At 41.9% G+C, this 24301-nt stretch overlaps 1 protein-coding gene across 1 annotated transcript in view; it reads left to right on the top strand.

Moving 5' to 3' along the window:
* LOC138666693 (piezo-type mechanosensitive ion channel component 2-like) overlaps window positions 1-24301 on the top strand; it is a 194927-nt gene that overhangs the window by 24207 nt on the left and 146419 nt on the right. Inside the window, exons 4-8 of the mRNA XM_069754876.1 lie at window positions 8928-9008; window positions 9504-9510; window positions 10648-10749; window positions 12473-12515; window positions 13554-13716. Coding sequence (XP_069610977.1) covers window positions 8928-9008; window positions 9504-9510; window positions 10648-10749; window positions 12473-12515; window positions 13554-13716 — 396 coding nt within the window. The remainder of the gene's footprint in view (window positions 1-8927; window positions 9009-9503; window positions 9511-10647; window positions 10750-12472; window positions 12516-13553; window positions 13717-24301) is intronic.

Genomic DNA, 24301 nt, shown 5'->3' on the forward strand with positions numbered 1-24301 from the left:
CATATTATCCATTACCTCCATGACTTCTTATGCCTGGGCCCAAAAGATTTGCCACAGTGTGAAAACACGCGGTAGTCCACCTGAGAGAAGGAGAGAGCTGGAGGGAGAGTGGACACCCCAGAGCCGAGGGGTTAGATTGAGAAAGAAAGAAGGCGGTGTAGCTTGCTTCATGGGTGGAGTACTCTGCTGAGTAGCAGAAATTTCTACTAGGCCCAAAAGGATTTCCTGGGCCAAATGCCGTTAAAAAATAGTACTTAGGTAAACAGGCGGTCTAGCTTGCTTCATGGGTGAAGTACGCTGCTGAGTAGCACCAAATTCTATTAGGCCCAAAAGGATTTCCTGGGCTAGATGCCGTTACAAAATAGTAGTTTGGTAAACAGGCGGTGTAGCTTGCTTCATGGGTGGGGTACGCTGCTGAGTAGCACCAAATTCTACTAGGCCCAAAAGGATTTCCTGGGCAAGATGCCGTTAAAAAATAGTAGTTAGGTAAACAGGCAGTGTAGCTTGCTTCATGGGTGGGGTACGCTGCTGAGTTGCACCAAATTCTACTAGGCCCAAAAAGATTTCCTGTGCTAGATGCCATTACAAAATCTCGGTAAGGCTTGGCGCCCATTTATCTTGCGCTCTACACTGAGTGCTTACACCGGGGTTTCCATGAAAATCTCTGAAATGCGTGATTCAGACAGAACTCTCGGCGGAAGAATCCCAATAATGAGGCAGATGGAGGCACTGTGGACACCGACTGACTTGTGATCCGGTGGTGTCCATCTTCATAGGATTACATAAAAGTGCCATCAGCCACGGTTTTGTGCACTTCTGAAAAGGACACCGCGGAGCAGACGGAGTCCAGAGTAACTCTTCTGCCTCACTATAGTGAATGGATCCCTCAGGGGTTTCATCTGTCATGTCACTTGGAGATTTAGGCTGGAGTCACACTGGCGTATTGCATCCGATGCGAGATCATCGGATGCGATATGCTAATGACACTCGGCTCCTGCTCGCAGCAGAGCAGGAGCTGAGTGTCATGCATCTGTGCTCCGATTCTCTTGCACAGGGAGGATCGAAGCACAGCAGCGGAGGAGGCAGAGAAATTAATTTCTCCATCTCCTCCATTTCTAGGGTCCGCTTATAACGCACATCACTCGGATGATATCCGAGTGGTGTGCGCTGCCTCACTCGCACCCATAGGCTTATATGGGTGCGAGTGAGCCGAGAGTTTTCCTCGGTCCGAGACAATCGCAGCATGCTGGGATTGTCTCGGACCGAGGAAAACAGCCAACAAAAAGTCGGCTGGTGGGAGCTGCCCATAGCTTAACATTGGTCCGAGTGCAATGCAATTTTTATCACATTGCACTCGGCCGTTTAAAACGACAGTGTGACGCCGGCCTTAGATGGAAACCCCATATTAAGTGGTCAGCGTAGAGCGCCGGAAAACTGTGATCCCAAACGTTATACAAAATGTTCCCCATAAAAGCTTCAACTCAATCCACAAAAAAAGCAAGTCCAAACTCAGGTCTGTCATCTGTTAGTGGAATTAGAGGGGGGCTTCCAAGCTACTTGTAGCACAAAGGTTCTGAAAAAGCTAAATGTCTCATCGCTCCCCAAAAGAAATTCAGCAAATTCTCCACTTCCAAATCCAAATACCCCCTCCCTTCTGAGCCCAAGTGTGCCTAAACAACATTTAGCGCCCACATGTTTGGCATTTCTGTACTGATGGGAGCCCAACTAATTTACAAGTGCGTGTCTCCAGAAGCATGAGCTGGGCATAATGTGCTGTTGACCGCAACATACTGGTCACTACAGCATACTGGGCACTACAACGGCAGTTTGCAATTTTCACTGAGCAACATCCACTGCTGCTTGTTTCTTGAAAACACCCATGGAGTCAAAATCGTCACTACATATGTAGATAAATTCCTAAAGGGTTATAATTGCCAAAATGGGGTCACTTGAGGGGGGATTCTGCTTTTCTAGCACTCTGTCCCACCCGAGTCATTCCGTAGGGCAAAGTAGTACTGTACCTTCAGTAGAAACTGTGGGATACATTTTGGTGCCATTTTTACCCATATTTCAGTGTGAAAATGTAAAACTTGGGGCTAGTGTTGAGCCACTTCCCTAGTGTTCGGGTTTGGTTCGGTTCGTCGAACAGGGACGTGTTCGTCGAACACCGTCGAACCCCATTGAAACCACTGGCAGACAAACACAAACACATGGAAAACACATAGAAAACACCTTAAAAGTTGTCCAAAAGCTGACAAACTGCTCAGAAGACACAACAAACACATGGAAAAGTCACAACTACATATAGTCATGCGAAAAGAAAAGAGGTGGAGGAGTAAAAGGAGGAGGAGACACAGATATAGGCATGTCATGCCCTTCTAAAATCCAGAAAGGCTGGAGTAAAAATGTAAACTCACTCTACCAACACCCAGATGTCTTGACAAAAAAAATAAATAAATAAATATCTTTAGGTAGAATGGCGGCGGGTCCATTCAGAACACTTTCCGTAGAAGACGTAGTGGTACTCCTGTTGGGAGTTGTGCCAAAAAATGAACCCAATACATTCAGACTAATCCACCATTTGTCATATCCAAGGGGCAGGTCAGTAAACGACAACATCGACGCGGAACCAAGTACAGTACTTTGTACTGTACCTCCTTTGACGAGGCAATCAGGCGGGTCAAGAAGTTGGTAAGGGGCACCCTAATGGCCAAAACAGACATTGAGGGGGCGTTCCGGTTACTACCTGTGCCTCAGAATAGTGTCTTCCCATTGGGCTGCTTCTGTGGAGGAGCATACTACATAGATCGCTGTTTGACCATAGGGTGCTCCATATCCTGCTCACTATTTGAGGCGTTTAGTTGCTTCCTCGAATGTGTTGTCATGGACGTTTGTAAGGCGGCACATATTATCCATTACCTCCACGACTTCTTATGCCTGGGCCCAAAAGATTTGCCACAGTGTGAAAACACGCGGTAGTCCACCTGAGAGAAGGAGAGAGCTGGAGGGAGAGTGGACACCCCAGAGCCGAGGGGTTAGATTGAGAAAGAAAGAAGGCGGTGTAGCTTGCTTCATGGGTGGAGTACTCTGCTGAGTAGCAGAAATTTCTACTAGGCCCAAAAGGATTTCCTGGGCCAAATGCCGTTAAAAAATAGTACTTAGGTAAACAGGCGGTCTAGCTTGCTTCATGGGTGAAGTACGCTGCTGAGTAGCACCAAATTCTATTAGGCCCAAAAGGATTTCCTGGGCTAGATGCCGTTACAAAATAGTAGTTTGGTAAACAGGCGGTGTAGCTTGCTTCATGGGTGGGGTACGCTGCTGAGTAGCACCAAATTCTACTAGGCCCAAAAGGATTTCCTGGGCAAGATGCCGTTAAAAAATAGTAGTTAGGTAAACAGGCAGTGTAGCTTGCTTCATGGGTGGGGTACGCTGATGAGTTGCACCAAATTTTACTAGGCCCAAAAGGATTTCCTTTGCTAGATGCCATTACAAAATAGTAGTTAGGTAAACAGGCGGTGTAGCTTGCTTCATGGGTGAAGTACGCTGCTGAGTAGCACCAAATTCTACTAGGCCCAAAAGGATTTCCTGGGCTAGATGCCATTACAAAATAGTAGTTAGGTAAACAGGCGGTGTAGCTTGCTTCATGGGTGAAGTACGCTGCTGAGTAGCACCAAATTCTATTAGGCCCAAAAGGATTTCCTTGGCTAGATGCCGTTACAAAATAGTAGTTACGTAAACAGGCGCTGTAGCTTGCTTCATGGGTGGGGTACTGTGCTGAGTAGCACAAAATGCTATTAGGTACAAAACAATTTCCTGGGCTAGATGCAGTTAAAAATTAGTAGTGAGATCAACAGGTGGTGTAGCTTGCTTCATCGGTGAAGTACGCTGCTGAGTAGCACCAAATTCTACTAGGCCTAAAAGGATTTCCTGGGCTAGATGCCGTTACAAAATAGTAGTAAGGTAAACAGGCGGTGTAGCTTGCTTCATGGGTGGGGTACACTGCTGAGTATCACCAAATTCTACTAGGCCCAAAATGATTTCCTGGGCTAGATGCCGTTACAAAATAGTAGTTAGGTAAATAGGCGGTGTAGCTTGCTTCATGGGTGAAGTACGCTGCTGAGTAGCACCAAATTCTACTAGGCCCAAAAGGATTTCCTGGGCCTGATGCCATTAAAAATAGTACTTAGGTAAACAGGCGGTGGGTGGCTTGGCTACTCTGCTGACATGCAGACACTGCTCTTAGGACCAAAACTATTAACTGGATTAGATGCAGTGAAAATAGAGATACACAGGTGGTGTAGTTAGTTTCACAGGCGGGCTACTCTGCTGACGTGCAGACACTGCTCCTAGGCCCTAAACTAATAACTGGATTAGATGCAGTGAAAATAGAGATACACAGGCGGTGTAGTTAGTTTCACAGGCGGGCTACTCTGCTGACGTGCAGACACTGCTCCTAGGCCCTAAACTAATAACTGGATTAGATGCAGTGAAAATAGCGATACACAGGCGGTATAGTTAGTTTCACAGGCGGGCTACTCTGCTGACGTGCAGACACTGCTCCTAGGCCCTAAACTAATAACTGGATTAGATGCAGTGAAAATAGAGATACACAGGCGGTATAGTTAGTTTCACAGGCAGGCTACTCTGCTGACGTGCAGACACTGCTCCTAGGCCCTAAACTAATAACTGGATTAGATGCAGTGAAAATAGAGATACACAGGCGGTATAGTTAGTTTCACAGGCGGGCTACTCTGCTGACGTGCAGACACTGCTCCTAGGCCCTAAACTATTAACTGGATTAGATGCAGTGAAAATAGAGATACACAGGCGGTATAGTTAGTTTCACAGGCGGGCTACTCTGCTGACGTGCAGACACTGCTCCTAGGCCCTAAACTATTAACTGGATTAGATCCAGTGATAATAGAGATACACAGGCGGTGTAGTTAGTTTCACAGGCAGGCTACTCTGCTGACGTGCAGACACTGCTCCTAGGCCCCAAACTAATAACTGGATTAGATGCAGTGAAAATGGAGATACACAGGCGGTATAGTTAGTTTCACAGGCGGGCTACTCTGCTGACGTACTACAACATAATCCCATATACTGTCATATGGGAAGAAGAAGAGATCCCATAAAGGTTAAAACCAGTGTTTATTAAATAAATTTAAAAATAACATAATAAAAAAGCAAAATAGACCGTAGGGGACACCAAACGAACAAGGCTGTGCATGTAATATTCACTAAATTGTCACCAGACACTATTCATGTGGATGTCCACGCTGGTAACAGGAAGGGTAACGGTAGAACAAACACCGACAAATAGCAATATAACAAAGTAAACAGGTGAACAATAATAATATAGATGCTGCCCTGGTATAACTCTATATAGCCCAGTGGCTTTAAGTATAGGCAGCAACAACCCAAACCGGAGTGTGTAGCCCAAAATATACCCGTCCTAATAGACCCAGCATGGATACAATTAAAAGCCTGGCAGAGACCGTGCCTACCTTGCCTGGATGGCGTCCCCTCACCCCTGCAGACGTGCAGACACTGCTCCTAGGCCCTAAACTATTAACTGGGTTAGATGCTGTAAAAATTGAGATACACAGGCGGTGTAGCTAGCTTCACAGGCGGGCTACTCAGATGACTATCAGATAATGCTACTAGCCCAAAAGGATTGGCTGAACTAGATTACACCAAATGCTGTGACAAACACTTGCACAGCACTGGCACATACTTGCCTGGCAAACAGTGCTATGAACTGCTGTAACCTACCCTGAAAAGGGCTGATATTACAACTAGTCCGAACTCCTCCCGAGTCCCTAAACCTATCTCTCTGACAATTCGCTCCAAAAAAACACTCTTAGACTGTATAGCGCCCACAGCAGCAGTGGTGCCGTCTAACACTAAGCTGCAGCAGTGAGGAAATGGTAGCGACTGGGCAAATGGCTGGTTCTTATAGGGCAAGGAGGACATGTGACATACACAGCCAATGACACATGCCCTTGCTTGTGTGCATCACATGCACATTGCTGTGTGTGTGTGCACTGCTGATAGGCTGAGAGACTGCACCGCCCCACTGTAAATGCGGGAAAGAAAAAAATGGAGATCGACGTTATTTCAGCACAGATCTATCCCCCGCCCACTATACACTGAAACAGTCTATTAACAATGATGAACAGTTTTAATGTGCAAATCAAGCTAGCCTTTTGGTGAACGATCAGTTATCGAACAGAAACTCGAACAGCCGAATTTTAAGCAAATTGTTCGGGTTCGTCGAACGACTCGAACACCGCCCAAAACAGCTCGAATTTGAAATTGGCGAGCAGTTCGACTCGAACACCGCTCATCTCTACTTGGGGCTAACACACAATCTTAGTGGTAAAAATGTAAATTATTTTTTCTTCACTACCCAATGGTATAAAAGTTTGTGACACACCTGTGGTGTCAATATAATCACTGCACCCCTAGATGAATTCATTGAGAGGTTTAATTGGTAAAATGTGGTCACTTATGAAGGTTCTGCTGTTCTGGCACCTCAGGAGATCTGCCAATGTAACATGGCACCCTCAAATAAGAGCATCAAAATCTGCAATGTAATATGGGGCTTCTTCCCTTCTGAGCTTTGCACCATGCCTCAAAAGTAGTTTTCAACTCAGTGAACTCAGGAGAAATTGTACAACAAACTTTGGGGTCAATTTTCTCCTTTTGCCTTTGTGAAAATACAAAATTTGTAGCTAAAAAAGATTTTTGTGGGAAAAATGTGTTTTTTTTTTATTTTCACGGCTTAACGTCAAAAACGTCTGTGAAGGTTTCAAGATGCTCAATACACATCTAGATAAGGAGCCAGAGGGTTCTAATTTCTAAAATGATGTCATTTGGGGGGTTTCCATTGTTTAGGCACATCAGGGGCTCTTCAAATGCGACATTGCGTCCACTAATTATTCCATCAAATTTTACATTCAAAAAGTCAAATGGCGTTCCTTCCCTTCAGAGCCCTGCCCTGCACCCAAACCGTAGTATTCCCCCATATATGAGGTATCAGCATACTCAAAAGAAAATGGACAACAAATTTTATGAAGCAATTTCTTCTTACCCTTATAAAAATGTAAAATATGGAGCTAAAAAAAGATGTATTTGGGAAAAATTAGATTTTTTTTATTTCCACTGCTCTACGTTATAAACTTATGTGAAGCACATGTGTGTTCAAGGGGCTCAATACACATCTAGATAAATTCCCTAAAGGTACCTTCACACTAAACGACGCTGCAGCGATCCAGACAACGATCCGGATCGCTGCAGCGTCGCTGTTTGGTCGCTGGAGAGCTGTCACACAGACAGCTCTCCAGCGACCAACGATGCTGGTAACCAGGGTAAACATCGGGTTACTAAGCGCAGGGCCGCGCTTAGTAACCCGATGTTTACCCTGGATACCATCCTAAAAGTAAAAAAAACAAACGCTTCATACTTACCTTCGGCTGTCTGTCCCCGGCGCTCTGCTTCTCTGCTCTGGCTGTGAGCACAGCGGCCGGAAAGCAGAGCGGTGACGTCACCGCTCTGCTTTCCGGCCGCTGTGCTCACAGTGAGTGCAGGAAAGCACAGCGCCGAGGGACAGACAGCCGAAGGTAAGTATGAAGCGTTTGTTTTTTTTTACTTTTAGGATGGTATCCAGGGTAAACATCGGGTTACTAAGCGCGGCCCTGCGCTTAGTAACCCGATGTTTACCCTGGTTACCAGCGAAGACATCGCTGAATCGGTGTCACACACGCCGATTCAGCGATGTCAGCGGGAGAGCCAGCGACCAAAGAAAGTGCTGGCCCTCTAACCCCGACCAACGACATCGCAGTAGGATCCTGATCGCTGCTGCGTGTCAAACTAAACGATATCGCTAGCGAGGACGCTGCAACGTCACGGATCGCTAGCGATATTGTTTAGTGTGAAGGTACCTTTTGGGGTCTAGTTTCTAAAATGGTGTCAATTGTTGGGGGTTTCCACTGATTACACACATTAAGGGCTCTCCAAACATTACATGGTGGCCGCTAATTATGCCAGCAAATTTTACCTTCAAAAAGTGAAATGTCGCTCCTTCACTTCTGAGCCCTGCCATGTGCCCAAACAGCATGCGCAGGAGAAATTGCACAACAAAATGTATTGTCCATTTTTTCCTGTTACCATTGCGAAAGTTAAAAAAATTAGGTCTCAAGGAAAATTTTGGTGAAAGAAAGGTAAATGTTTATTTTTTCCTTCCATGATCCAAAAATTCCTGTGAAGCACCTGAAGGGTTAATAAACTTCTTGAAAGTGGTTATGAGTACCTTGAGAGGTGCGGTTTATAGAATGGTGTCACTTTTGGGTATTTTCTGTCATACAGGCCCTAAAAGTCACTTAAAATGTGAGGTGGTCCCTAAAAAAATGGTTTTGCAAATTTTGTTGTAAAAATGAGAAATCGCTGGTCAACTTTAACCCTTATGACTTCATAACATGTCTATGGCCAGCCTTACACTAGGAAGTCTGAAAATACGGCAAATGTATCAAAGTGGTTTATGCTAGATGATGAATTTGCTGCATCTTTATACACATTAGTCTCATGTAATAGCATCTCTTTTTCTGGTTTATCGTTCTGCACCTTAATTTTTGCGCAATTTGGCACTCAGTATCAAATTTATGTCATGTCCCGTTTCTGTGTCTCTATAAAACTTTGCACTTTTTTTTCGACAAGTCTGCAGTATTTTAGATACATGTTACATAATAAAGAGATCTCAAGGGAGGTGCGATAGTTGTATATGCTGGGAAACCATTTCTATATGGAGACATGGTACATCTAAACCAATTTCAGGATATTGCGATATTATTCTGTACCAATAATCATTACCAATGGGAATGCTCTCCTTTAATATAACACAAGCATTTTTTTTTCTCTTTGTGTAGTCAGATTTGAGTTTCCCTGACCTAAGCTTTGTCTGCATTTCCACTGTGAACAGCTTGTTTGTGTACAGCAGAGACGGGAAGGTAAGGAGTGAGATTTAATAGCAGTGTGAATTGCCCAGAGAGCAGTGAGATATGAGGGCATCTGGATCAATATGTTCCTTCCCTTTGCTCTCAGGCACCTCCCCTCACCACAGGGAAGACCTCTCACTCTCAGCTGCTCTCTTGACCAGTGTGGACACTCAGGTGGGTCTGTACTCTTCATTGATGTTACTAAATCTTGAACCCACCAGTCAACCCAGGGCATGAAATGTAAATGCGAATATAATACTTCCCTAGGCATGCGAAGATGTTTATCCTATTGTGACCACACTACTCGACCCATCCTTACCTGCCTCTGCTGATTGGCAAAGAGAATGGCAAATGAACTATTATGCGGGCTAGTCTTTCGTTTCCTCCTCCCTGGCTGCCTACTGGCAGGTAGGTATCAAAATTCACTACACCACTGTAGTCTCACACAAATTTTTCTCAAAGAACATAATTGTATATATCATGTTTTCTAGAATTCTTACTTTCTAGGTTCTAGGTACCAAGATATATTTCTTTCCTGTACTTTCTAGGTGGCATCCGAGAGATTATCTTTGTATTCTCAGAAAAATATAGGATTACGCTAAGATTTTTGGGATATAATTTGGTGTTCATCCACAATTTCATAACCTAAACATGGAACAAAATGTGTAATGTAATCTATCCTACAATTTATAAAATGTATTATTACAGCTGAAAACATCTAATATCACTTTCTTTCCATCCTGAAGCCATTTGCATCCGTTTCAATGGATTCTCCGTCATCTATTTTGTGTACTTAATGCTTATCCCTCTTCTATCAAAACCAACATACACTACAATGAAAGGTAGATTACTTGGGGGGGGATTTTTTAAACTGTTTTTTAATTCCTAATATGTGGTTTGTTTCATTATCTCTTTATGAAATTTTAGACTTGAAAAGTGTAGTTTTCATAACTCTATAACTTGAAATACGTTTTTCTTTCAAATGTATATATATATATATGTGTATATATATACATATACGGTATTTATATTTATCATGTATTTATATCTATATCTATATAAAATGTATAAATACATAGATATATATATATAATGTTATGTATAGTGCTGTTTAGTTACCATTTAGACCATTGTTTCCTGGGAATATTTTTTCTTCTGCTTCCATTATCTTGCTGTACAGCTGCATTGTTCCATAGTATGCATTGTATGATTTTTTTTTTAATTTTCTTATTAGACACACTTTCCACTTTACAAGTGATCCAGATCATATTGAAAAACTTGCTACAAAGTCACATCAGATTTTAAACTACAAACCCATTTAAGGAAAATATGAAAATATCAATATCAGGAAAACATCAAAACTCTGCATGCATTTTAGGACAAGTCACTTGTAGTTTGGGACCCAATGAAATAGCAGGCTGCATTTTATGGGTACTTTCAAATTAATGCAGTTGTATTAACCTTTATTCATTAAATGCCTTTAGTCACAAATTTTTGTAAAATTACAGGAAAGCTATCTAAAATAAAAATTTTAAATAATCAAATAAGTGCCTGAATATTACAATTTGGGGCTTTTTAGAAACTGGGTTAAAGGAATTTTGTTGTTAAGTGTATAGTCTATTTATTTTATTATTTTCTTTCTTTCCTTTAGGACACACTGGAAAATTCTTAAAGTCCATATACTATACAAGCTTCTTGCTACTCGTCATACAGTCATCTTTCCAAATTGCATTCAACTATGTTCCTCCTGAAGGTAGGATTATGTACGGGTGGACTTTATAAAGAGGTAGAATTTTTTTAGGATGTAATCAGACTCAGGAGGGTTTCACACATCATTTCTGTATGTGGATTTTTTTTATTATTTTTGTTGCTAGATCACGGCCTTATTACAATGTGCCTATTCATATGTATATATTTTTTTTGCAGACCGGTTGTCTATCACATAGCAATAAAATAATAGGAGACATATACTACTTTGATCCGCATGATCATCCTCGCCAATGCAGGTCAATGGCCCCTTAATAAAAAAAATGGACAGGTTAGCACTTAGGATCTGTATTTCACTGTTTAAAGAGTAGGAGAAACTAAGATTTTTTTCCCATATGAGAAAAAACGGATGCAATAAGGTTTGCAAAAACTTCCACACAGACCAAAAATTGATCTATCACACACACAAAGACATGGATTGTTTTTCACATATGGAAAAAACCTGATGTGTGAAACCAATCACTGGTGTTTTGGTGCCATTAATTTGTGGCAAAAGGTAGAAGTTTAAGGCTGGGATACATGGAGCCTCACGCTCCGCTCCTGAGTGACGGTGGCAATGCCAGGTATTACCATGCGAGGCTCGGCCGTATTTCTCGCATGTGTGATCCCGGCCTAAGGGCTCTTACCCATCACTGTAATAAAAAAACAAAAAGTGGGGAGAGTGTCATGTGATTTTCATGAGCGTACAATGCAATTTTTATCACCTAGCATCCGAATGACATCTGATTGCAATGCGATTTTAACATAAGGTTTTACATAGAGCAATTCTCTCATAGAACAGTTCTAATGGAAGCCTCTCTATTACTAAGCCAAGGGCTTGATTTCACCTGACATTACAAAGGTAACATTAACCCCTAATACTATCACCTTGTATACAGCTGTGAGCTGATATTAATAGCCTGGGAAGCGCCATGGGTATTACTCCCTTCCTATGCTGTAAACATCTGCCCCCAGCTGTTCGCTTTCCCTTTGCTGGTTAATAAAATGTTGGGGATCACACGCCATTTTTTTCAGAAAATTATTTACTTGGTAATAAAATACATGTAAAGTAAGCAGCACATGCACTGTACTAATTGTATGTGCCACTGACATCTTTATATCTTTCTATATATACCGTATATATGTATTCTATCTATTCTATTCTAATTTGTCATGCTATAATTTTACTGTACGTGGCACATGAAATGTCGAGTTTTCAATGACATGGGTGTGTAAAACTTGGATGGCACTCGCATGGTCTGAGTGCCGTGCAATTTTTTCATCACACCCATTGACTTGCTTTGGCGAGTCTTGTCCGTGATACGAGAACAGCCGCAGCATGCTGCTATTTTTTTCTCAACATGATCTGAGCTGACAAAAAAATCATAGATTAGCTGGGACTCATAGATTAACATTGGTCAGAGTGCAATCTGTTTTTTTAGCAGATTGCACTCATCCGTTTTTCCCGCAAATGAGTATGAGCCCTTATGGTAGTTGTAGCATTATGGTGGTGAATAAAATGTATTACGTATAATAATGATACATCTTGTTAAAAGGAAAGCACCTTATAGAACCTTACATCATATTAAAAAGAGCAAAAAGATGTTGGAAGCAGGCTGTAAAATAAAAGGTGATCAGCATACAATTAATAAATATCTATATGGGCAATGCAATAACTGATATTTGTTTCTTTCTGGATAATGAGTATTTTTTTGTTACCGTCTATTCAGATTACCTCTGGGAGGAAATCCTGAAACATTTTGGAATTATGAGGTGAGAAGGATATCTATTTGATATTTAGATTTTATGAGCATGTATCTAGTGAAAGATGCATTCACTTCCTCAACTATTAGACTAAATAGCATGTCTTTAGGTAAAACTACAGTGTATAAGAAGAACTGTATAGGAAGAACTGCAGAGGTAAAATGTCTACAACTCTTAAATGCTTGGACAACCCATTTTTTTAAACGTTGTATTACCCTGTATAAAATAAAATAATGAATACTCAAGTCCCGCACCGGTGCCTGGTCTGCTGGTGTTTGAGTGACACTGGTATACTATGTGAATGCTGCAGCCAATCACTAGCCACTAATGGGCTTAGTACTCACACCTTCCCCAGATGTCCGAGTTTTGCCCAAGAGAAGTGTGAGACCTGCAGCCCATTAGCAGCCGCTATTGGGCTACAGTGCTTATATGGCAACCAGTGCTGATATCTCTGGAACAGTTCATGTGTAGACAGTGAGTATTTGTTTTTTATTTTAAACAAGAAGATACAGAATTTAAAATGGGATTGTCCAAGTAATGGGTAATCCCTTTAAGCTGACCATACACATTAGTTTAATATCTGCAAAACGTTTCAATTTTGTATATGGAGTCAAATTTCTTCCCCTACAGATGGTATCGGAGGAAAAATAGATTGGACATCTTGAATTTCAGCGTCTTATTCTTTGCTGCCCTGAGAACATAAGACACTTCTAGAGCTGTCTGGCAGCCGCCAACTAGCCTTTTCCTATCTAGAACAAAACCTTACTTGGGCGATCATACTTGTGCATGGGAGGTTTGGGGAGAGTTGTTGGCCAAAGTGTATGGACATATTAACTCTTCCATCTAATTCCCTGAAGAACCTTGAGTGATTTCAGGAGCACATACCCTTTGAAAGTTAGACTAAATGGCTGATTTTGGTTATAACTAACCATCGTTGGCTGGTTCGGGGAACTGAAAGACATATTCCTATACATATGTGATCCATGTACTGTACTGTATATTATTCTTTTTCTAAAAAATTGATCAGTTCTTTCTTTAATTTTGTAGATTCAGCGATGTAGATGCTTGGAACATAGTCCGCCTGTTAGCCTCCGATATTGGCATGTTGTTTTCTGGATACTTTATTCGAAGGGCCTGCAAAAAACTAGTAAGAACAGGAGCTCCTAAAATCAGTGTTCGTGTAAGCAGCGAGGAGGAAGAAGAAGATGAGGTGAGCTTATCCCAGGAGAGACAGACATGAGTGTTCCTATGAGGATGATTTTTATTCACTACATACATGCTCCTGAATGGGATTTGCCTCATCTATAACCCCTTCACGAAATGGCCAATTTCCGTTTTTGCGTCTTCGTTATTTCCTCCCCTTCATCCCAGAGCCATAGCTTTTTGATTTTCCTGTCCATATGGACATATGAGGGCTTGTTTTTTGTGGAACGAGTTTTGAATGACACCATTATTTTTATTATTATTCATTCATTATTCATTTTATCACATAGTGTACAGGAAAAATTCAAAGTGTGGAGAAATTGTAAAAAGAAACCCATTGTTTTTTGGGAATTGTTTTTACGGTGTATATTTTGTGCTACAAATTACCTGACAATATAATTCTGCTCATCAGTACAATTACAGCAATTTCAAACATGTACAGTTTTTTTAAAATTATTTTAATGGTGAAAAAAAGATCATAAGTTTGCAGAAACAATTTTTGGTTACGTCTCAATTATCCAAGACCCGTAACATTTTTACTTTTCGGTTGATGGAGCTGTGTGATGGCCTATTTTTTGTGAGGCGAGACAAAGTTTTTATTCATACCATTTTGGGAAAGATGTGATGTTTTGATTGCTTGTAACAGCATTTTTTGCGGTATTGCAGTGACCAAAAAAACTTAATTTTGCCATTCTTGTTTTTTTTTGTTTACTTTGTTTACCAATTGGAGTATTTTTATTTATTATGTTCATAGATCAGACTTTATTGAATGCGTCGATACCAAATATGTGTATTTTTTTAATATATTTATTCTTAATGAGGGAAAAGGGGGTGATTTGAACTTTCTTTTTCATATTTTTTAAACATTTTTTTTCTACCTTTCACTGTTCCCCTTAGGGGACTTGAAACTGCAATTGACTGATCGCTTGTGCTATATGCAGCAATGCCACAGCATTGCTTCATATAACAAAAATAATTGTTTCCTTTGAAGCCCGACCACAAGCAGGATTTCAAAGGAGCTCCATAATGACAAGCATAGAGGCCTTTTACTAAACCAAATCATAGCAGCCCATCGGCGACCTGCCATTATGTCATGGACACTTCGATGGGCTCATGGAATGCTGCGCCCCCATGCTGGCGCGTGCTAAATGCCACTGTCAGAGTTTGACAGCGAAGAAGAAGAAAAAAAAAAAGAGATAGCCAGCATACCACCTTGGTGTGTAACAGCCATGAACTCCAAGCTGACCACTTGAGTGTTGAATGAAAAAAAGCAGGATGAGTCCAGCTGATAAAAAAGCTTGTCTTTATTCCAAATTCATATAAAATAGTAACATGGCACCCATATGTGTAGCTACGCGTTTTGAACACGAGCTGTGTTCTTTGTCAAAGAGTTTGACGGCGGCATTTAACAGGTGAACAATTGCAGAAGGAGCTCTGTTCACCCTGTGATTGTTAGAGGCAGGTATTGGCTGTAACATCCCGTGAGTCCGCTCCATACACCCGCTTCATGTATTGTGGATGTCGTGAAGAGGATCATTCAGCTGTTGTCTGTTATAGTTTTCTGTGCACATCACCAAACTGGCCAATGCTTTGGCAATGAAAAGTAGACAATATAAGGATTTGACCAAAGTGGTTTCATGGCTTTCACGTTTATGGAGCCACTAGATGGTGGCCCGATTCTAACGCATCAGGTATTCTAGAATATGCATGTCCCCGTATTATATAGCACAGCCACGTAGTATATTACCCAGCCACGTAGTATATTGCCCAACCACGTAGTATATTGCCCAGCCAAGTAGTATATTGCCCAGTCACATAGTATATTGCCCAACCACGTAGTATATTGCCCAGCCACGTACTATATTGGCCAGCCACATAGTATATTGCCCAGTCACGTAGTATATTGCCCAGTGACGTAGTATATTGCTCAGTGACGTAGTATATTGCCCAGTTACGTATTATATTGCCCAGCTACGTAGTATATTGCCCAGCCACGTAGTATATTGCCTAGTAGCCTAGTATATTGCCCAGTGAGATAGTATATTGCCCAGCCACGTAGTATATTGCCCAGTCACGTAGTATATTGCCCAGTCACGTAGTATATTGCCCAGCCACGTAGTATATTGCCCAGTCACGTAGTATATTGCCCAGTCACGTAGTATATTGCCCAGCCACGTAGTATATTGCCCAGTAACGTAGTATATTGCGACTGCTACGTCATCATCTCACGAGATCGCAGCATGGACCGGTTACCGGAGCGTTGTGAGTGGGAAAGGCCTGTTGTGGATCCGAGGGGCCGACGGACGGTGAGTATATAACGTCACGTAGTATGTAGTATATTGCCCAACCACGTAGTATATTGCCCAGTCACGTAGTATATTGCCCAGCCACGTAGTATATTGCCCAGCCACGTAGTATATTGCCCAGTTACGTACTATATTGCCTAGCTACGTAGTATATTGCCCAGCCACGTAGTATATTGCCCAGTAACCTAGTATATTGCCCAGTGACGTAGTATATTGCCCAGCCACGTACTATATTGCCCAGTCACGTAGTATATTGCCCAGCCACATAGTATATTGCCCAGTAACGTAGTATATTGCGACCGCTATGTCATCATCTCACGAGATCGCAGCATGGACCGATTACCGGAGCGTCGTGAGCGGGAAAGGCCTGTTGTGGATCCGAGGGGCTGACGGACAGTCAGTATATAACGATTTTTTATTTTTTTAATTATTTTTAACATTAGATCTTTTTACTATTGATGACGCACAGGCAGTATCAATAGTAAAACGTTGGTCACACAGGGTTAATAGCAGCGTTAACCGAGTGCGTTACACGGTGGCATAGCGCGGTCAGTTAACTCTGCCATTAACCCTGTGTGAGCGGTGACCGGAGGGGAGTATGGAGGGGGCACTGACTGCGGGGAGGAAGGAGCGGCCATGTTACCGCCGGACTGTGCCCATCGCTGTTTTGCCGCGACCAATCAGTGACTTGGATTTCCATGATAGACAGAGGCCGCGACCAATGAATATCTGTGACAGACAGACAGACAGACGGAAGTGACCCTTAGACAATTATATAGTAGATGATGGACCTGTAGGATCCATTGGGTAATGGATCCTTAGACATTCTGACTCTTGACTGATTCTATTCGTTTGCATTTAACGAGTTGCAATGTAAATGGCCTACTAAATGCAAGTACAAACATGAGGGTTACTTTGGTAAAGGGCGCACCCTATGGAAAGGTGTTTTCAGAGAGCAAACATGCCCGGTCAGCCATTCACAAAGGAATACGTTAACAAAGCCTTGACACCATTAAAATTGGGAAACATGTTAACCTGGATAGAACGGTATCCAATCCGCAAGAAAGCCAAACTCCTAATTGAAGGTTTTTCTAACTGCTTTCACTGATAGTGGATGCACTTGGATTCATAATTTAAACTCTACAGAACTTCAGGCAGAGGTGCTAGCGGAAAAATTGGTTAAGGAAATAAAAGCTGGCAGGATGGTGGGTACGTTTGTTAAGCCATCTTTTAATAATTTCCACCTCTCAACTCTGGTTGTGGTTACAAAGAAAGAGCCTAACTCATTTCGGCTACTTCACTACCTGTCTAACCCATATGGCTCTGCATTAAATGACTGCATTGATCATAGGTTAGTTTCCGTGAGCTATACTTAGTTTGACCAGGTGGCAGAAAATTTTGGGCCTGGGCAGGCATCATGTCTACATTTAAGCTACTTCCCCTTCATATAATGGTAGAATTGGAAGGGACCTCCTGGGTCATCTGGTCCAACCCCCTGCTCAAAGCAGGATTCACTAAATCATCCCAGACAGATGTCTGTCCAGCCTCTGTTTGACAACTTCCATGGAAGTAGAACTCACCACCTCTCGTGGCAGCCTGTTTCACTTATTAATCACCCTAACTGTCAAAGTTTTTTCTAATATCTAATCTGTGTCTCCTCCCATTCAGTTTCAACCCATTGCTTCTAGATTTTGCTTGTGCAGGTGAGAATAAAGATGATCCTTCTACAATGTGATAGCCCTTGAGATATTTGTAGACAGCTATTAAGTCTCCTCTCAGTCTTTCTTTTTGCAAGCTAAAAATTCCCGAATCCTGTAACCGTTTCTCATAGGACATGGTTTGCAGACCGGTCACCATTCTGGTCGCTCTTCTCTGAACTTGCTCCAAAGGGCTTTAATTTGTTGGGCCATCAATTTGAAAGATGTTGCTATGTTGATAAGTGTTTAACGATGGGGTGCTTGTTGTCTTGTTTCTATTTTGAAGCATTTTTGCCTTCTATTAAGTGTGTAGTAGCGGTGCCGTCTATGAAAGGCAGTTTGGCATATTATCAAGATGATTTTTTATTTGTGGGTCCCAGAGGTTTGTCACTATGTAGCTGTAACATGGCGCTGGGCCATAGACGTAAGCGAAGTATTCATCTTTTACGCCCCGACACGTTGCATGAAGGTGAGGGTCCTGACTTGGTATGTGGGCTTCATCTTTGTCATGGTACTGATGACTTTGGATGGCCAGAAGCAGATGTTGGAAAGTTCAATGTGGGAGACCACCTGTCCAAAATAAACAGTCTTTTACTAAACAGCCACTTAATGGGAACTACGTACAATAAATAGTGGTTGCTTAGCTTCACAAACGTTTCCTTTACAACATGGAGCATTTTCACACACAGCCTTTTTACTTCTTCCAAATGTATTTATTTCTACCTCAACTAGTCTTGTTTCCTTCAACACATCCCAGCACAATACTACAGTCCAGTTAAAGTCTTATTCTCCACCGTCAGTCCTGCATCCTCTCTTCCTCTTAAAGGAACTAGTTTGTCACTATGTCAGTACTTAGCTTCTCTGCTTCTGTCGTCTTGGAACTCCCGCCCAGGACACTCGCTTCATCTCATGTTCCCTGTTCATTCCTGACCTGTTACATCTCTGAGTTATAAACTCTGGGTCTTACTGCTAGGTGTCCTGTCCCCGAGACCCATCTCTGGTTGACCACTCTGTCCTTCTGTCAGGTTTCTTTCCTTTTTACCCAAGATCTCGCTATCCACTGTCTCTACCTCCTCTCAGTTTGGGGCACTCATGTCATGCGGCTCTGCTCATTGTCAAGACCTTATTTCTGCCTTTTACTGTGCAGTGGGCCCTATTTAACATCCTGACAGGAAAATGTCTATGTCCCTTCACTTTAGCCCCTCCCATTCTAGGATTTTCCCAATCGTTAACTCTGGCTCTTCCTACTGTCGGGCAGAACACAACGCCAACACTAATAACGCATATCACAATACACATTATTCACCATAGCACTACTCGTGTCTTCAAGGTGGAATGTGGGCAGTATGTCCATCTCCTTACATAGCAGTTGTTAAATATGTTTATGGAAGTTAGTAAAGATTTTGGCATCCCACTAGCTGAGGATAAAACAGTCCTGCCCAATAGTTGCATTGACTATCTTGGCATTGTTATAGATACGGTTAAAGGAGAATACCGCTTCCCTGCTGCTAAGATTACTAAGTGCAAAGATGCATTAGTTACATTGTGTAGAAAAAAGAAAGCTACAGTAAAACAGTTTGAATCATTATTGGGTTTACTAGTTTACTACCACCTCTAGAGTCATGCATATGGGTAGAGTATTTTGCAGGAGATTAGCTTTACATATCGTCGGTATTAAAAACCCGACATTTCATGTATGTACTGTATTTCCAGGAATATTTAGAGGTATGAGTAGAAGTTATAGAAAATTTTAATGGTCGGGTGTTATGGCAGGACCCCTTTGTGGTAGCTGAGGAATTTAGGCTGTTTATGGATTCTTCAGGGTCAGAGGGTTTTGGTGCCTTTTGGAGCGATAGATGGTGTGTAGGTAGATAGCACCATGTGTTAATCACAGTGTTAAAAAAAATCTGCTACTGCTAGAATTATTCCTGCTCTTAGGTCACTTCTTTGAAAACAAGAATATCTTGTTAAGGTCAGATAATAAAGGTGTCAAATTCATAATTATCACTCTGTCATCCAAGTGTAATTTAGTGGTAAATTTATTAAGACACCTGGTTTAAAATTAAATATAAGGCTCAAAACTGTGCACATCCCCGGTAAGAGTAATTCTGTGGCTGACTCTCTTTCTCACTTTCAGTTCAACAAGTTCTTCAGCCGTGTGCCATGGGCAAAACCAGTGGGAGAAGAGTGTCCGGGCGATTTGTGGGGTTTGATTTGGTCATAGTTTTGGAACTATTACAGCAATCGGTGACATCGGCTACATGGAAAAGTTGCCTATCGGCATAGGAACAGTGGTCCAAGTTCTGTGTTGTTAGTCGGGTAGACAGGTTTAGAAGTTCGGAACAAGCCACCTTGATATTTTGTATGAAGCTGTTTGAGAAGGGGCTGGCCCACTCCACAGTGGTAAAAACACTACCGGGTGTGTCATTTTTTCTTAAATTATTCGGTCAGCAACCTTTGGATAACTATTTTCTTATAAAGCAGCTATTGAAAGGTTACAAAAAGGATCACTGTGTTCGGGGCTATAGATGTCCTGTTACGCCAAATATGTTGAGAAATCTCTGTACTGTATCACATTCATGCTGTTTTAGTGAATTTGAGTCAGTACTTTTTTCATCAGCATGTTCTCTACTGTTTTTCGGTGGATTGTTCATCGACAAATTGTTGCCTCAGAGTAAACATAAAAGGGAAGATTTATTGTTTAGGGATGTTTTAATGGGCAGAAATTATTTGGTCTTGAGGATTGCTAAGTCTATGACTGATCAAGCAGGCAGAGATAGCTGTTTTAAATGAATGTGTCTTTCGGATTGCCACATTTCTCCAGCGTGTTTTTTAAAAGAATATACAGTATATTACAAAAGTGAGTCCACCCCTTACATTTTTGGAAATATTTTATTATATCTTTTCATGGGACAACACTGAAGATAGAGGTAGAGCTGCTTCAGAAGAAACATTATTTTTCCTGAAGCAGCTTTGCTGGTGGTCTTGTCGGCTCTGATGCTGGCTTTTTTCCCTTGACTTTCAACTATAAAATGCGGTTGTCTTCATTTGGAAGAATCAACATATTAAATCTTTTAATTGCTTCATGATTTCAGAACCTTAAGGTAGTTTAAGGAGGATACAAATGACTGAATATTTGTAAAGTTATGTAATTTTTCCATTGTTGTGCATGGCGTTACATAACACAATACAATCGTAATTAACTTAACCATATTAAAAATACCTAGCACTTTACTTGGAGGATATCATTGGCCACGGCCTTTATAAAAATTTAAGATACAACAATCAATAATATAAAACTATGTCATTAAACCATCTGCAAATATTTAACCATAACTTTCTGATCGCAGCTTAGCCCAATAAAGCTCAAGCCCATTAACCATTAAACCTCTGTCCATCCATTACCTGGACGACTAACCCCAACAGACATGACAAATTATCTTTACAAAGGGTGGGAAGCAGCTTCAGGTAGGAAGCACTGATGGTCTGCCATGGACCCTCAGCACTGCCTCATTTTATCCCCCACAAGTCCATATTTGTAAATAATAAATACCAATTAGAAACCATCATCAGGGGAGAAAATAATTTTCTCCTCAGCGATGGTTCACAACTGGTTGGCTCCCCAACCAACAAACATGTCCTGGGAGAGTGAGCCCAGCAAAACTAGACAAAGAACCGGCGGGAAAACTTTCCCACCAATCAACCCCTTCAGGAGAGAGAACATATAACATAGTAACATAGTAACATAGTAACATAGTTAGTAAGGCCGAAAAAAGACATTTGTCCATCCAGTTCAGCCTATATTCCATCATAATAAATAAATCCCCAGATCTACGTTCTTCTACAGAACCTAATTGTATGATACAATATTGTTCTGCTCCAGGAAGACATCCAGGCCTCTCTTGAACCCCCCGACTGAGTTCGCCATCACCACCTCCTCAGGCAAGCAATTCCAGATTCTCACTGCCCTAACAGTAAAGAATCCTCTTCTATGTTGGTGGAAAAACCTTCTCTCCTCCAGACGCAAAGAATGCCCCCTTGTGCCCGTCACCTTCCTTGGTATAAACAGATCCTCAGCGAGATATTTGTATTGTCCCCTTATATACTTATACATGGTTATTAGATCGCCCCTCAGTCGTCTTTTTTCTAGACTAAATAATCCTAATTTCGCTAATCTATCTGGGTATTGTAGTTCTCCCATCCCCTTTATTAATTTTGTTGCCCTCCTTTGTACTCTCTCTAGTTCCATTATATCCTTCCTGAGCACCGGTGCCCAAAACTGGACACAGTACTCCATGTGCGGTCTAACTAGGGATTTGTACAGAGGCAGTATAATGCTCTCATCATGTGTATCCAGACCTCTTTTAATGCACCCCATGATCCTGTTTGCCTTGGCAGCTGCTGCCTGGCACTGGCTGCTCCAGGTAAGTTTATCATTAACTAGGATCCCCAAGTCCTTGGTGTATAGTATATACCATATAGTCACTATATGGTGTATAGTAATGCTGTGTGATACCCTCCTAAAGGATGTGTGGACCATCATGGCATTATGTAACACAACTGAATCATAATTAACTTAACCATATTAAAAATACCCGATACGTTACTTGGAGGATATCATTGGCCACCGCCTTTATTAAAATTTAAGGTACAACAATCAATAATATACAACTATTTAATTAAACCATCTGTAAATATTTATTCATAGCTTTCTGAACACAGATTAGCCCAATACGCTTATGCCGATTAACAATGAAACATCTGTCCATCCATTACCTAGACGACTAACCTCACCAGCCATCTTGAATTTAAAAAGACAAACATGGCGCCTTCCCACCTAGGGCCATCTCAAAAATGACCTGTAAATTCAGATTAGAAATATCATTGCCAATATCAGATAAATGTACCATATCATCTCTGTAAAGGCTGGACACACCACCTTCTAAATTGACATGACGGAACAAAAAAAAAAATCGTCACATTGAATTTAAAAATACTTTAATTCAAGCGCTTCCAAGCGCTGCATAGGCAGCATCAATATTAAAAAGAGAGAGAGAACAGGGCATGCGCAGTTTGGATGCCGGACGCCGACGCCGAATATCGTCATGTGGCGCATCAAGCTCCCATAGGCGTCCATTGTCAGAAAAGCCAGATGGCGCCGATTCCGGCGCCATCAGGTTTTTCTCTGCAACAAAAAAATGTTCCTCTAGATGTTTTCTCCGGCCGCTGGACCAGCAATTTTTGCCGGATCCGGCAAAACTGGATGAAATGTTGGGACATCAGGCACTATCCGGCGCTAATACAACTCTATGAGAAAAAAACGAATCCGGCGGAAAAAAACGGATCCTTTTTTTAAAAAATTCACCGGATTGTGCCTGATGCAAAAAACCTGATGTGTGAAAGTAGCCTTAGCTGACTGTTCAACCTTGGATGCACATCCAGCTGAAGTAGGCACTGGTGTCGGTGGGCCTTCCTACTGAACGGGCCCAGTTGAACTTGCACTCTCTGCAAACGTGATCATTACACCCCTGGTCCTCATAATGCATGTTTCAGGCCGATTCTGCCGTGGAAACTCATGAATAACCTATTATAGAATGAACAAAAGAACACAACTTGTTGTTCTTATGTTCAGGCTTTTGAATGACCTTTAACTACTTCACTTATCTAAAAACACAAAGCAATGACATGCCCATTCTTTTGGTGTTTTTCGCTCAGAAGATGTTCCGTACTTTAGAAAACAAGTTAATGGAAAGATGCCCGGAAGACTGCTGGATGTGTTTTGGAAAATTTTGCCATAGTTGTTGGTTAAAAAACACTATCAGCTTCTTGAGCTATAGAAACCACCGGAGACTAGATGGAGGTGGACATGACTTGGGGATGGGTGGACCGAGAACTCCTGCAGCTTTTGTTTGTTTTGCGGTGTAGATTTTAAACAAGAGTGTTGTTGCTTTAAGAGGAAGGAGTTTAGATGTTTGTGCCTGTTGTATTACTGTGAGGAGGGTGGGGCTTATATAGGGGAGGCAACTCTGGCTCTCCCTCTTTCTCTCACAGGATGGACAGGAGGAAGCATTACCCGCCCTCCCGCCCTGTTTATAATCTCTGTCCTAAAACTTTTTAATTATTGCTTGTATAATGATAGATGCTTTATTGTATTTTTGAATTTGTCATTGTATATATTGTACCAGGTTCAATTGTATATTGGCTATAAAGAGTTACCGTATTTTCCGGCTTATAAGACGACTTTTTGACCCCTAAAAATTGTCCCAAAAGTCAGGGGTCGTCTTATACGCCGGGTACGGCGTGTGCAGGGAGCGATCCTGGATGTCGGCGTGTGGTTCCCAGGGTCTGGAGGAGAGGAGACTCTCCTTCAGGCCCTGGGATCCATATTCATGTAAAAAATAAAGAATAAAAATAAAAAACATTGATATACTCACCCTCGGACGGCCCCTGGCTCACAGCGCTGCTAGCGTCTGCCTCCGTTCCTGAGAATGCAGTGAGTGAGCATGACCGCGACGTCATCGAAGGTCCTTCACTCACTGTATTCTCAGGAACGGAGGCAGATGCTAGCAGCGCTGTGAGCCAGGGGCCG

This window comes from Ranitomeya imitator, chromosome 2, assembly GCF_032444005.1.
Source record: "Ranitomeya imitator isolate aRanImi1 chromosome 2, aRanImi1.pri, whole genome shotgun sequence".
Taxonomy (NCBI): Eukaryota; Metazoa; Chordata; class Amphibia; order Anura; family Dendrobatidae; genus Ranitomeya; species Ranitomeya imitator.